Here is a 14,648-nt window from a genome sequence, read left to right as displayed (position 1 = left end):
TTGTGTCTGTAAGCACTCTTTCCTTTTATTGGATTTGGGGTGAGGTGGTTTTAGGTTATGTATGTGGAGCTGAGGTGGTGAGTGGGAAGAAGCATAGTGGGGGATGTGACTAAAAAGACTGCAGAGGTCATGATTACCCCACTGCTTTCCAACTTCTGGTCCTCTGGAGGTGTCTTCTGTTTTTTTTAGTAGCTTGGGAAAGGCTGGTACGTTTCCAACCGAAGGACTCAGGGTCACAAGTAGTGTGCAGTGTTTCAGGTTAGGAGGGCAAAGTGGGAACTGGTGGGAAGCTTAGGTTTCTCTTCCCAGGCTCTCTCGGTGTCTCCTCATCTGCTCCTTCAGCTTCTGGATCTTGAGCACCAGGGCCTTTGCTTCCCAGGCTCCCTCTTGCCCTTCCAGCAGGGCCTGGTATAGCTCCAGCTGCTGCTCCAGCAGCTCCTCCGCCTGGGCCAGCTCAGCTGTGTGCCTGGGTCCCTGGTGGGGAGGGGACATGAGAGGGAGCCTCAGCCAGGGCAGGGAGCTGAAACTGGCTGGGAGTTAGGAATTTTGCCTCTAGGTTTTGATTAGTTTGAGGGTAGCTTCCTAGGCATAGGCCCTTCAGGAAGGGGGTGGTCACGTAGAGGTCACTGGCCCAGGGGCTGTAACTGGACTCCTTGTAAAAGGAGGAAGGAGAGGACTGCCTGCCTGCCCCTGTCCCTCCCCCTCCACCACCAGAAATAATTAACTGTTAGATGAAGGGAAATTCCTGCTCTAGAACTCAGTGGACTGTGGGGTGGGGAGTGCTAGGAAAGGGAGCTCTGAGGTCTAGCAGGGTGGGGGTGGGGGGGCCAGCTGGGAGTTGGAACTAGGAGACAAGCTCCAGGGGTCTGGATTGGTATATGTCCTTGGTAGGCCTGTGGAGCTGGATGACAATGAGGCCCCCCTCCCAAATCTCCCGTCATGCCTTCCACTCCTGGTGCCACTTACCGTAGTGGGGGACTTCATCTTCCCACTGTCTCTGGAGCTGGTCTCTTTTGTGCTTGCCTCAGGGCTCTGGGAACAGCAGCATCTTTGGGATCCCTCAGGGGCCAGGGGCCAGGAAGGCAAGAGAAGGAGGCGGCCACAACACCGGGAAAGCCAGGTTAGGAGGAGGACCATGGCGGGTGAGGCAGAGAGCTATCTGAGCTGCCCAACAGCCACCAGGAACTGGCTTCTCCCAGCCTTTTGTCTCGCTTCAGTGCCTGGCCCTGCCCTCACCTCCTCCCAGCCTGGCACTGGGCAGAATCCTGTTCCTGTTGTGAAAATGTTGCTGCCAGTTAAGGCAGAACTCCCAGAAGAAGCTTCTTAATGGGAAAAAAAATTCAACTTTCTTCCCATCACCTGTGCCACATACAATTTCCCAAAGACCTCACTTTCAAGTTCTCCATGGCTTCAGTAAGGAATGAAAACCAAAGAGGAACAATTGGACTCGAGAACATCTGGGGTTAGAAGTACAAGAAAATATTAACAAGCAATGGTGCAAATACTCAAAATTCATGTTAATGAATTGCTGTATACACAGTTTTCTCGGATGAGGAGGGCTTCGGGCATACCAAATTATCACACAAATCATTGCTTTTTTGAGACTGGATACTTTACAGTTTAATTTGCAAACAATTTTTATAACATTTTAAACCAAATTATACCTTGACAACTTTTTATAGGAAACCCAGGAAAATGAACTGTTCACTGTGGAAGGCCTTAAATTACATTATTATAGTAGAAAATACAGGAGGTAGAAGATAACTGAAAAGACTAAATGCAACATTAGATACAAATCTATAGCTCCTGTAGCTACTTAAAATGTTTTTGAAACTAAACATTTCCAGTAAGCGTAGAAACAGGTAAAATAAAATTTGCTATGAAAGCCCTTATATCATGTTTTATGTAAAGTAGGACACATTAGACGTGACATTTTATCTGCAACCTCTGTTTGCTTTACTGATGCTATAGTTTCAAAATTCATTCACTGTCTTCATCTTCAGATTCAAATCCTTCAGCCTTTTTGAGCCACTACATAAACTTTTTCATTTGTTCAAGAAAGACACTTTTCCCCTTTGCAACATGTGCATCCTTCTACCACTTCAGAATGGGCTCCTTACTCAGGACTTCAGCTTTGTAAAAAAGCACCACTATTTTCTGGAAGGTTTTTATGAAATGAGTGTTATAGAAATACTCCTGAATCTTCAGTAACAGAGTCAGCTCAGACTGACCTTGAGTAGTAGAGGCAGCAAGGAGAGGGCTGTATGGGTTCAAGTGCCTGATGTGTTGCTCTGCAACAAGCACCTTCATTTGTTCCATTTCACGGTGCTCCTTACACTGGACCAGACTATTCCAACCAAAGACAATGGTTTTAGGAATTTTTTTTCATCTCCTCCTAGGCATACAAAATTATATCCTTAAATGGATCACCACGGGACATTTGTTCTTGAAGTTCTTTCTGGAGTTCCTATGGTTTGCTGATTCTGAACATATTCTGAAAGCTTTTTTTTTTTTTCAATCTCACCTGTGTTTTTTTAATATATTTTATTCATTATGCTATTACAGTTGTCCCATTTTCCCCCTTCACTCCCCTCTCCCCTGCCCACCCCCTCCCACCCACATTCCCCCCCTTTAGTTCATGTCCATGTGTCATAGTTCTTTAGCTTCTACATTTCCCACACCATTCCTGCCCTCCCCCTGTCTATTTTCTACCTATTGTCCATGCTACTTATTCTCTACATCTTTTCCTCCTCTCTCCTCCTCCCACTTCCCTATTGCTAACCCTCCATGTGATCTCCATTTCTGTGGTTCTGCTCCTGTTCTCTTTGTTTGCTTAGTTTGCTTTTGTTTTAGGTGTGGATGTTACTGTGAGTTTGATGTCTTTTTTTACTGTTCATATTTTTTATCTTCTTTTTCTTAGATAAATAAGTCCCTTTAACATTTCATATATTAGGGCTTGATGATGATGAACTCCTTTAACTTGGCCTTATCTGAGGAGCACTTTATCTCCCCTTCCATTCTAAATGAAAGCTTTGCTGGATAGAGTATTCTTGGATGTAGGTCCTTGTCTTTCATGACTTAGAATACTTCTTTCCAGCCTCTTCTTGCCTGCAAGATCTCTTTTGAGAAATCAGCTGACATTCTGATGAGAACTCCTTTGTAGGCAACTGTCCCCTTATCTCTTGCTGCTTCTAGAATTCTCTCCTTCATTTTTATCTTGGGTAATATAATTATGATGTGCCTTGGCGGGTTCCTCCTTGGATCCAACCTCTTTGGGACTCTCTGAGCTTCCTGGACTGTCTGGAAGTCTATTTCCCTTGCCATATTGGGAAATAGTTCTCCTTTATTATTTGTTCAAATAACTTTTCCACTTGTTCTGTTTCCTCTTCCCCTTCTGGTACCCCTATAATTCAGATATTGGAATGTTTAAAGGTGTCCTGGAGGTCCCCAAGCTGTTCCTCATTTTTTTGAATTCTTGTTTCTTCATTCTTTTCTGTTTGGTTGTTCCTTTCCTCCTTCTGGTCCCTTCCATTGATTTGAAACCTAGTTTTCTTTCCATCACTATTGGTTCCCTGTGCATTTTCCTTCATTTCTCTTATTGTAGTCTGCATTTGTTCATCTAATTTATGACCAAAGTCAACCAATTCTGTGAGCATCCTGATCACCAGTGCTTTGAACTGTGCATCTGATAGGTTGGCTATTTCTCGGTTGCTTTAAAAAACTGGCTCTGGGGCTTTTAACTGTTTGAGCCATCTTTTTAATCTTATTTTATTTTTTTCCTTTGGTCTGGTCATTCCTGTTATGTATGAGGGGCGGAGTCTTAGGTGTTCACCAGAGCGGGGCACCTTAGTCCCTGGGTTGTGACGTTGTATGTGGGGGCGTGGTCTGAGAGGGAACAATGGTGTCTGCTCTGCTCTCACCAGGACTCTGGTCCCCTTGCTGCTTCTCACAAGCAAATTGGGCCCCTCTGGTGCTGGCTCCCGGGTGGGTGGGCTTGTGCACTCTCTCGGACTCTGGGTTTCCCCAAGGAGCCTCCTGTGAGGTTGAGAGAATCTCCCGGCCTCAACTCCCACAGGTGTTTTCAGTCCGTGCCTGCAGGCTTTGTTTCCCGGTGCTGGGTCCCCGGGTTGCATGGTCTGTGTCGCTGCCGTTTTCGCTTAGTTTGCGCGCGAATGTGGCTGTGGACAGCCGGCTGCCTTGCGTGCCTCACTGGGTCTGCTCGTGGCCTCCTGAGCCCAGGGTCTGCCACCAGTCCATCAGCTGTCCCTGCGCTTCTGGGGTCTGCCAACTGCCATCTGCGCCCTGCGCGCCCACGTCTGCCAGCCACTGGTTTTTCTTGCGGGTACCCCTTGACTCCTCTCCGTAGGCTTCCGACTCCGCCCCTCCTTACTGGACTGGATGTATGGTATTCAGACTTTCATTTGGTTTGTTTCTCTCTGTTCTGCTTGTTTTTTGTTTGTAAATTCTTGTTGTCCTTAGTTTTCGTTACGTGAGGAGGTACAGTGTGACCACCTATGCCTCCATCTTGGCCAGAAGCTGAAAGCTCTTTTAAAACTGCCTCACTAAAGTACTTTGTGAACTGCTCAATGCTTTGTTTAGTGGCAGGATAAAGTTCCATCAGTCTGTTATCCATGCTGACTTCCTGAAGTCTTGCAGCTACTGCATTGAATCTTTTTCATTTATCCATGATTTAAAGAGCTTTACAGCAAAAGCTGCTGAAACCTTTAACCAAATCCTCATTATAAAAGCTATTCAGAATGGATGCATTAAGTGTTCCATTAGCCAGAAGGACACCAGTCAACATAGCCAGCTTGTTCCTTTCCAACTCTGAAAAACCCTTTAAGAATAGTAGCCCTGACTGGTGGGGCTCAGTGGGTTGAGCATTTGCCTGTGAACCAAAAGGTTGCTGGTTCAATTCCCACTCAGGGCTTGTGCCTGGTTTGTGGGCCAGGTCCCAGGCTGGGTGGGGGCATGCAAGTTAAAAGGCATCAATCAACTGATTGATGTTTTTCTCATACATCCATGTTTCTCTCCCTCTTGCTCCCTCCCCCTCTCTAAAAGTAGATAAATAAAATATTAAAAAAACAAGTTGGATGATGCAGGAGGCCAGTGATGATGCTGGGATGTGAAAGAGGCCATGACAGGATGACAGATGAACTCAAGAAGCTGGTGAGCAAGCTGTTGCACCTGTACAAAGAAGCACAGGCTGAGCTGGAGGATTGCAGGAAGAGGAAGTCTTTAGGGATGTACCAGCTGACTCTCTGTGAGGCTGAGTGGAAGAACTGACACAGGGGTCAGTTCCAGCAGTCAAGGGCATCCAGGGCAGAGGCAGAAGTGGTGCTATCCAAAATAAAGTCTCAGTCCTCAAACCATTGAATGAGTTGACTCAGCTCAAACAGCTGGTAGATGCCCAGAAACAGACCTCTGTCTGCATCACAGAACGTGTGCAGGTGGTGAATACGCTGTGGATGATCATGAGGGGAAGTCAGCTGCCTTAATGAACACCTTGCCAGCAAGGAGGTGGGTGTGGCCAAACTGGAGAAGAGCTTGAGAAGAGGCAGGGAGCCCAGGCCTGCCTGTAAAAAGCCCTGTCATCTTCAGAAATCCAAGTGAGTGTGTTGGCATCAAAATGAAAGGGTTCCATAAGAGATAAAGAACAGGCCCATTCAGTAATTGCCCAGAATAGAAGGGAGATCTCACCAATGAAAAGGGATCTATGCAGACTCTCTACAGAAATCCAAGTAAATGAACTGCAGAAGTTCCAGGCACTCTCAAGGAGTGCTTGCAGAAATGAAGGGATATTTGGAGAGCTCTTCAAAACTGGAGGAGGACAAAGACAAGCTGAAGGAGGCCTGGACAGCTGGTTGCAGCTCTCCTCAGCAAGCTCTTGCAGGAGGAGTCAGCAGCTAGAGGTGCACAGCAGGGCAAATAGCCCAGAACCAGCCGGCTGAATGCAAACCCTCCAGGAGGTCATGTCAGTTCACAGGACGCATCTTCTGTGTTCTGTGCAGGGCCAGGTGGGTGAAGATTCCAGAAAGTGCTGAAGCCAATTCATACCATGTGGAAAAACCAGAAGAAGGAGAGTGGATTCCTTGGCAGGACACTGCTCCTTGTTGTTCATCTTTGTCTTAGATCTGGAGTTGGTGGTGACCGACTCTATCCATTAGCCAGAAGGACACCAGTCAACATAGCCAGCTTGTTCCTTTCCAACTCTGAAAAACCCTTTAAGAATAGTAGCCCTGACTGGTGGGGTTCAGTGGGTTGAGCATTTGCCTGTGAACCAAAAGGTTGCTGGTTCAATTCCCACTCAGGGCTTGTGCCTGGTTTGTGGGCCAGGTCCCAGGCTGGGTGGGAGCAGGCTGACTGGTGTCCTTCTGGCTCATGGCTGTTGTTCTTATTTGTATCCTAGCCAGCTTCTTCTCATCCAAAGGCTTCTTTCTGAGGATTGGTCCCTGGAGAAGACTGCTCTTCAGAACTGCTTAGAGACTTTAAAGCAGCAGAGGTGAAGGTGCTGTCCCCTTTCCAGATTCCAGAGTGAGAATCAGCCATGTCCTGGAGTCTGGCCTTGGTGTTGGTGGTGACACCCTCCTCAGTACCCAATAGCTGTGTGGCTTGTCATCACTGAGTGATATGTGGACACCTCCATGTAGCAAATGCTGCTTCGGTTCCTCCACTCTGGCTGTCCCTTTCAACACAGGCGGGCTCTTTTTGCCTTTCGGTTACTGATCCCCAAACCTGATTTGACTTCTATCTCAATTACTCTGGCATTAGTTATGAGGTGCATGTTTAAGACCCTTTATTTTTTTATTTTTTATTTTAAAAGGTTTTATTTATTTTCATTTTTTAAAAGATTTTATTTATTTATTTTTAAAGAGGGGAAGGGAGGTAGAAGGGGAGAGAAACATCAATGTGTGATTGCCTCTCTGGGGGACCTGGCCCACAACCCAGGCATGTGCCTAAACAGGGAATCAAACAGGTGACTTTTTGGTTTGCAGGCCCACACTCAGTCCACTGAGCCACACGAGCCAGGGCAAGACCCTTTATTACCATATCCTGTGGATTTGAAAACTCTAATTCAATCTTTTCCCCTTCTGCCTTATATACCTTATCACCATGCTTGTTAATCTTAGTTTGATGAACACTGTTAACTAAAATATAAAGCTTAAAAACAAAAGGAATCTGTCCTTAAAAGTTTTTAAGTAAATTATTGATGTATTGCACATTTCCTATGCAGTCTTGCCTCCTGCTGTTATTAGGAAAGCTCAGGAAACCCAAGCATTTGTGCTGCAACAAGAGTCAGAAACTGCATGTTCACAGCTGATAGAATTCCCTCATAGTATTTCATCTCAAGTTTTCAAAAGTGTTTTTTTTTCTCTGTACAATATTTTATTGGCTCTTAAGATGTTTTCATGTCTAAACCCTTAAGTAAGTGAAATGCACCCCTAAATAAGTGAGGGTATTATCCTCCCTCAGAGAAAGGAATTATCTGGTTTTAGAGTGACTGAAGAAGAACCTTGAGAGAGAAAGAAGCAGTATTTCACAACCAACTGAACTTTTATTGGTTTCTCTTTTCTCTCAGAGCTTGTTAGCCTGCAAGACCTGGATCAAGGTCAGATCCCGGCAGCTGGGGCATCAGTCTCTGTTGTCAGCTCCTGGTCCACTGACAACTGTGGGAGCCTAGAACCTGCACCCTGGAGGCCTATGTTGACTCCCTGCTCTAGTCTCACAAGCACTTTCCCTTGTGCTGCCTCAGTTTCCTGCTTTGTGAAATGGGAAAATAATAGTGTTTATTTTCATGTGCTGGGCAGGATTCAATGTGTAAATAGACATGAGGTGCTGACATCTGTGCTACATTAGTTATTATCATTATTTCTGTTATTTTATATTATAATATACTACATATACAATAGTTACACTATTATCTACTAGCTTACCTGTAAGTTTCTTTATTACGGCTCCTCTGAGGAGTCTAATACCAGCTTTCTGGCTCTTTGAACTCCCCTTCACCAAAGTCACACAGTTATATTCATTACTTCATGTTTATTAAGTAAGTCTGTATAACTTTATGAGTGTTGAAGTATTCTTTAAAGACACATGGCTGGTCTGTGTTTATTTCATGTGTCTGGGAAGGGACAGACTGTGTGGGCCTGTAGAAAAGGAGAGGTGTATCTTGATGCCTTGACACAGCACTAACGAATCTCCACGTCCTTTCCCCAGCTCCTATGACTGACAGATTCACAGCAAAGCCTAAAGGCCTGGGAGAAGACGGAACGGGACATTTGGGCCAATGTTCACGGCTGACACTATTGGGGGAAAATCTGCTATGAACACCTACCACCCTCTTGTAATGAAGCAGAGCTAAAGTGTGACATCAGGGGAGGGGACAGTGCTTTGGGTTTCCTGATCATGAAGATTAGGGGTCAGTTTGCTTCTGGAGTGATGTGACTGTGCTGCTCTGTGGACTGAGTTAAGGAGAGAATAAATGGACACAGAATGTGGTTAATAAGTCAAGCAGCAGCACCTTGACTTGTGCAAAGCTTATGGGGGTTGAAATTTCCCCCAACCTGATACTCGGTTCTTCTGACTTCTGGTTTGGGGCACACAGTGGGTGGTGTCTCTTAGAAAAGATCAGTTTTGTGGTTACCAGAGGAAGAAGTAGAAGTAGTAGGGTGATGCTGGTCAAAGGTACTAAGTTTCAGTTGTGAGGTAAGTAAGTGCTGGGGATGGAATGTGCAGCATGACGACTATAGTTGACACTGCTATATGGTATATTTGAAGGTTGCTAAGGGAATGATAGATCCTAATAGTTCTCACCACAAGCAAAAAAAAATTGCATCTATATGAGATGATGAGTCCTAACTAAACCTATTGTGAAAATCATTTCACAATATATGTAAGTCACTATGCTGTATACCTTAAACTTACATAGTGCTGCATGTTGATTATATTGCAATAAAACTGGAACAAAGAATTTTGTTTATATTTCTATTGCAATTGTCTTCTATTCTCTGACTTGTTGAATTCCTAAACCAATTTAGTATTTTTAATTAGAACTAAGGAAAGTTTTCAGCAAATTACACTTTTAGAAAAATGTCTTTTCATCAAAAGACATAATTTTATGCAAATTTATGATTCTAAATGCATTCAGGATAATTATTTTTATTTTGTAAATTATATTTTATTGACTATGCTATTACAGTTGTCCCAATTTTTACCCCTTTGACTCTCTCCATCAAGCACTCCTTACTCCCTCAGGCAATCCCCACACCACTCTTCATGTCCGTGGATCATGAGTATAAGTTCTTTGGCTACTCCATTTCCTATACTGTACTTTACATCCCCATGGTTGTCTATAATTACCTATTTGTATTTCTTATTCTCACCTCTTCACCCATTCCCCCACACTACTCTCTGATCTGAAAACTATCAAAATATCCATGGCTCTGTCTCTATTCTTCTTGTTTGCTTAGTTTGTTTTTTAGATTCAATTGTTGATAGATATATGTTTATTGCCATTTTATTGTTCATAATTGATCTTCTTTTTCTTGAAGAAGTCCCTTTAACATTTCGTAAAATAATGGTTTGATGATAATGAACTCCTTTAGTTTTTTCTTGTCTGGGAAGCTCTTAATCTGCTCTTCAATTCTAAATGATAGCTTTGCTGGATAGAGCAATCTTGGCTGTAGGTCTCTGCTTTTCATGACTTTGAATTTTTCTTGCCAATCCCTTCTAGTCTGCAAAGTTTCTTTTGAGAAATCAGCAGACAGTCTTATGGGTATTCCCCCATAGGTAACTAACTTCTTTTCTCTTGCTGCTTTTAAGATTCTCTCTTTATCTTTAACCTTTGTTATTTTAATTATGATGTGTCTGGGAGTGGGCCTTTTTTTTAAAGTATTTTTTAAAGATTTTTATTTATTTATTTTTAGAGAGGGAAGGAAGGGAGAAAAGAGAGAGAGAAACATTAATGTGCAGTTGCTGGGGGCCATGGCCTGCAACCCAGGCATGTGGCCTGACTGGGAATTGAACCTGTGATGCTTTGGTTCGCAGCCCGTGCTCAATCCACTGAGCTATACCAGCCAGGGCTGGAGTGGGCCTTTTTGTATCCATCTTGTTTGGGACTCTCTATGCTTCCTGGACTTGCATGTCTATTTCCTTCACCAAATTAGGGGAGTTTTCTCTTATTATATTTTCAAATAGGTGTCCAATTTCTTGCTCTTTCTTTTCTTCTTGTGGCATCCGTTGATGTGAATTTTGGACCTCTTGAAGTTGCCCCAGAGGCTGCTTAAACCATCTTCATTTTTTTTTTTGGATTCTTTTTTCTCTTGTTCTGATTGATTGTTTTTTTCTATTTTATGTTCCAAATCATTGATTTGATTCTTGGCTTCATCTACTCTACTGTTGTTTCCCTGTAAATTGTTCTTTATTTCAATTAGTATATCCTTCATTTCTGACTAGATCTTTTTTATGCTATTGAGGTCCTCACTAATTTCCTTGAGCATCCTTATAACCAGTGTTTTGAACTCTGCATCTGATAGATTGCTTAGATTGCTTATCTCGATTTTATTTAGTTCTTTTCCTGGAGTTTTGATCTGTTCTTTCATTTGGGCCATGTTTCTTTTTAAAAATTTTTTTAAAATTTATTTATCCTTAGAGAGGGAAGGGAGGGAGAGAGAGAGAGAGAGAGAGAAACATCAATGTGAGGTTGCTGGGGGTCATGGCCTGCAACCCAGGCATGTACCCTGACTGGGAATCGAACCTGCGACACTTTGGTTCTCAGCCCACACTCAATCCACTGAGCTACGCCAGCCAGGGCTTGGGGCATGTTTCTTTGCCTCTTTATTTTGGCAGCCTCCCTGTGTTTGTTTCTATGTATTAGGTAGAGCTGCTTTGACTCCCTGTCTTGGTAGTTTGGCCTAATGTAGTACATGTCCTGTAGGGTCCAGTGGCACAGCCTCCCCTATCACCCAAGCTGGGTACTCAGGATATACCCTTTGTGGGAGCTGAATACATCCTCTTCTTGTAGTTGAGCTTTGATTGTTGTTGGTAGATCGCTGGGAGGGATTTAGCCAGGCCATTCAGCTGCAAGGACTGGCTGTGACCACTGACTACCAACCTCTGCCCACTTTGGAGGATCAGCTGTGCAGGAGCAGGATAGTGGTGCTTCAACATGGTCTGTAGCTGTCCACTGGGTGCACAGGCCCTGGGGCTTTCCAGGTGGTGCAGGCCAAGATCATAGCCCATCTGTTTTTGCCTGGGGCCACCTTGTCTGAGCTATAAACCAATCTGAGATGGCTGCTACGTGTACTGGGCTTGAAGAATTTTAGGGGAAACTAAGCTGTGAGTCCAGGCTGGCTACTGCTAATGCCGTGCCTGGGACTATTTAGCAAGAGGTTCAGGGGGCTGGGGGCTTACTGAGGCTGGCTTTTGCTTGTTTGAGAGGATTTAGGAAGTTGTGAAGCATGAGTCAAGACCAGCTGTTCAAAAGGAAAAGCCATTGTTAACAGCTGTAAGTTGGGTGGAATGGAGCCTCAGGGGATCTCCAGGGTGCGGCAAACAGTGTTGGCCAGGTTGATGGAGTCTCAGATATGGCACCAGCCTGCTGGCTCTGTAGGTCTGTGGAGAGAGGGTTCAGAGAAGGGACAGTGGCCTCTGCCCACCTTTCCGTCTGGGAAGAAGCTATCCCCCAGCTCTCACCTTGATGTCACTTAAGTTTCTTTCTGTATGCCACTGGTGCCTTTCAAGAAGCTCAGAGGGAGTGAGTTGGAGTGAGTCTGAGTAAATCCATGTTGGGTTCTTTAAGAGCAATTGCTTAGCACTCCAGAAGTTTCTTCTACCAACTTCATCCCTGCTGGTTTTTGCAGCCAGACGTTATGAGGACTTCTCTTCCTGGTGCTGGAACCCTGGGCTTGGGGTCCTGGGACTACTTGCATCTGAGATATCCCTCCTGAATTTCTATCCACCACACATGGATGTGGGACCAACATGTTCTGCATCTCCACCCCTCCTACCAGTCTGGATGGATGTAGTTTCTTTAATTCTATAGTTGTCATACTTTCATTCAACTCAATTTCTGACAGTTCTGAGTGATGGTTGTTCTATAGTTTAGTTGTAATTTTGATGTGGTTGTGCAAGGAGGCAAGCTGTGCTTGCCTATGCCATCATCTTAACTGGAAGTCAAGATAATTATTTTTAAAGTTGACTAAATATGTATCAGTTAGAGACGGTCTCAGTTGTAAGGTAAAAAGTATTACAGTCATAGAAACAGAAAGGCAGGATTTTTCCTCTCACACATACACAAATTATTTAATTAGTGTCCAAACAATTCTTTCAGAACCTGTCTATATGATTTCTCTGGGCTACATAGTCAGACACATGTGTATTCAGATAATATGTTTCCCACTTCAGGACTGGATGGCTGTGCACAGCTGCCCTATGTTTCTGAGGCTGAGCAGCCCATACTGGTCTCACCAGCTCTTGTGAAGAAACATGAAGCACAGTGATTGACTCACTCGTGGTAAGAGCTCAGTCCTGGTGCTGGGTTGTAAGGTTTTTTTTTGGGGGGGTAGTGATAATTAGGATTACGACTCTTTCCCCAAAGTATTCTTCTACCCCCAAATTTGCAAGCATTTGTCATGTGCTTTCCTATTTCTGATCTATTTCTCATACTGGTTTTTTGCCTGGCCTCCCTTTTCTAACTGTGAGAAGAAATCATTTTATTTTGTGCCAGGGAAAGGAATTATCCAGGTGCTAAGATGAGGACCTTACCCCCAAGAAGAGATGAAAGAAAAATCCATTGTGGGTAGAGGCATCTCTGCATACAGAATTGGAAATGCTGACCATCCTGTCACAGTCTGTGGAGTGCTCAGTGCCGGCCATGCCCAAAGCCCACTTTATGTATTTATTTTTAGAGAGAGGGGAAGGGAGAGAGAAAAGGAGGGAGGGAAACATTGATGTGAGAGAGAAACATCGACTGACTGGTTGCCTCTCATATGTGCCCTGACTGGGACTGAACCCACAACCCAATCAAGTGCCCTGACTGGGAATCCTTCATATTGTTACCCAACCAACTGAGCCCCATTGGCAAGGGCTCAAAGCCCATGTTAGGTAAAATCATGCCTCATGAGTTCATTCTGCAAGTTATAAAAGCTTCTGCTCTGTGCAACCTGCTTCTCTGACCACAGTATTTTGGGCTGGAGATGGATTTGAGCCAATCCCACCATGTGTATACCATTTGAGGATTTGTCATTTGTGTATGTATATAGATGGGAGAGTCACCTAATCAGATCTCTGTTGAGCAACAAAGTACTCAGAAACTGCAAGATATTTAGAGCTGTCTCTCAAAAAACAACAGGTAGCAATGCATTGCCACTCCCGTCCCCCAGGAGAGGGTAAGGACTGAGCTTTAAGGTCTTCAGGGTGGAGAGAGGACATTGTGGCTGATCTTCGAGGTTCTGAGTAATAAACCTCTTGCCAAGTCCATCCAGTTCTCCCTGGATCCTCAACTCTAAAATGGATCAGAGCATGAAGCAGTGGGCATGGTAGATGGAGAAGCTGGGACCTGACCATCTGCTGTTAGAGGGAAAGTCCAGAAAGACTCTCTGGATCTATCTCTCAGCAACCTGAGGGTCCTGGGAGGGTATGATCACCAGGGCGAGGCTGCAGAGTGGCATCAGGCTCTGGACATAGGTCCACACATCCCGTCTCCCTTCCCAGCACTGTGGGTGGGACTTCACACTGACCCCTCACAGGAGAGAAGGAGGAGTGACATTTTTGCTTCAAGTTTCATTTTCAGTCCTGATAGTGACTGAGGCTTGCTGTGACCAATCACAAGGAGGAAGCTGAGGTGGGAGGGGTGTGAGGAGGGTGTGATAGGACACCAGAGCCCCTGCCTAGGCTGATGCCCATGGGCCCTGGGTTCCCACATCTTGCTGTGTGGCTACCTGACAGAGCTTACTCAGGGGACACTTTCAGTCCACCCTCAACAATGAGGACTTCATCTACCTGAATAAGGATCTACAACTGTGGCTCTGAGGACTGAGTACACATGATAAAGGCCACCAGGAAACTGACAGGTCACTGTACCAAGTGGCTTCTCAGATACCTGCAGTGTGGTATCCAGATGCTGCTTCAGGCAGCTACTAGACACTGTGGGCCACAAACAGGAACTCTCCAAAACTGGATTAGGTTCCTGGAGGCATCCCTACAGGAGGGAAGAGGGGACACACACCAGCGCCCTCCTCCCTTTTCTCAGCATTTTCCCTGAGTGGGGGGATTCTGTCCTGGATATTGAGGTGTCCGGAGGGTGGGAGGACAGGAGGAAACGAATATAGGAAGATCCGTAGGAAAGGACAGCAGGTACCTTCATCCATGGTGATGTATTTGGGGTCCACCTTCCCAAGGGAGTCCTTCCCATCCGGGTCCTCTGTGATAAGCAACATTCTTTGAGATGATAACCTAACCATTGCCAGCCAAGGTTAGGTGGAAGTCACAGCCCAGGAAGGTGAGATCAGGATTCCTGGGGCACCTAACCCGCTTCTGTCCTAAAGGCATTTCAGAACCTGAGTAGATAAGGAAGCCTTCCATGGCCCCGAGACATTGAGTAGAAAGAGAAGTGAGGGCCAAGGACCACAAAGGTAGGGATGTGGTGG

General features: G+C 45.0%; 1 protein-coding gene and 1 pseudogene across 1 annotated transcript; both read right to left on the bottom strand.

The window, feature by feature from the left end:
• On the bottom strand, positions 1-1,263 carry MCCD1 (mitochondrial coiled-coil domain 1). The gene is made up of 2 exons (XM_045826100.1): positions 967-1,263; positions 1-474 (listed from the first exon to the last, which is right to left on the bottom strand). The coding sequence occupies exons 1-2, from the start codon at positions 1,135-1,137 to the stop codon at positions 292-294; spliced, it is 354 nt and encodes a 117-aa protein (XP_045682056.1). The 5' UTR covers positions 1,138-1,263; the 3' UTR covers positions 1-291.
• A 717-nt stretch (positions 1,264-1,980) lies between these two features.
• On the bottom strand, positions 1,981-14,438 carry LOC123810325 (annotated as a pseudogene).
• Positions 14,439-14,648: the final 210 nt, after the last annotated feature.

The sequence above is a fragment of the Phyllostomus hastatus genome, unplaced genomic scaffold, assembly GCF_019186645.2.
Source record: "Phyllostomus hastatus isolate PE091 unplaced genomic scaffold, TTU_PhHast_1.1 phas_scaffold_60, whole genome shotgun sequence".
NCBI classification, from domain to species: Eukaryota; Metazoa; Chordata; class Mammalia; order Chiroptera; family Phyllostomidae; genus Phyllostomus; species Phyllostomus hastatus.
Note: the sequence above shows the minus strand (reverse complement) of the source record. Positions and strands in the feature narration are given on the sequence as shown.

Excerpts from the sequence above, each read along its gene's own strand:
- MCCD1 (XM_045826100.1), bottom strand. The coding sequence starts at position 1,137 with ATGGTCCTCCTCCTAACCTGGCTTTCCCGGTGTTGTGGCCGCCTCCTT. Across the intron at positions 475-966 it reads AGATGAAGTCCCCCACTACG|GGACCCAGGCACACAGCTGA; the intron begins GTAAGTGGCACC and ends CCTCCCCACCAG.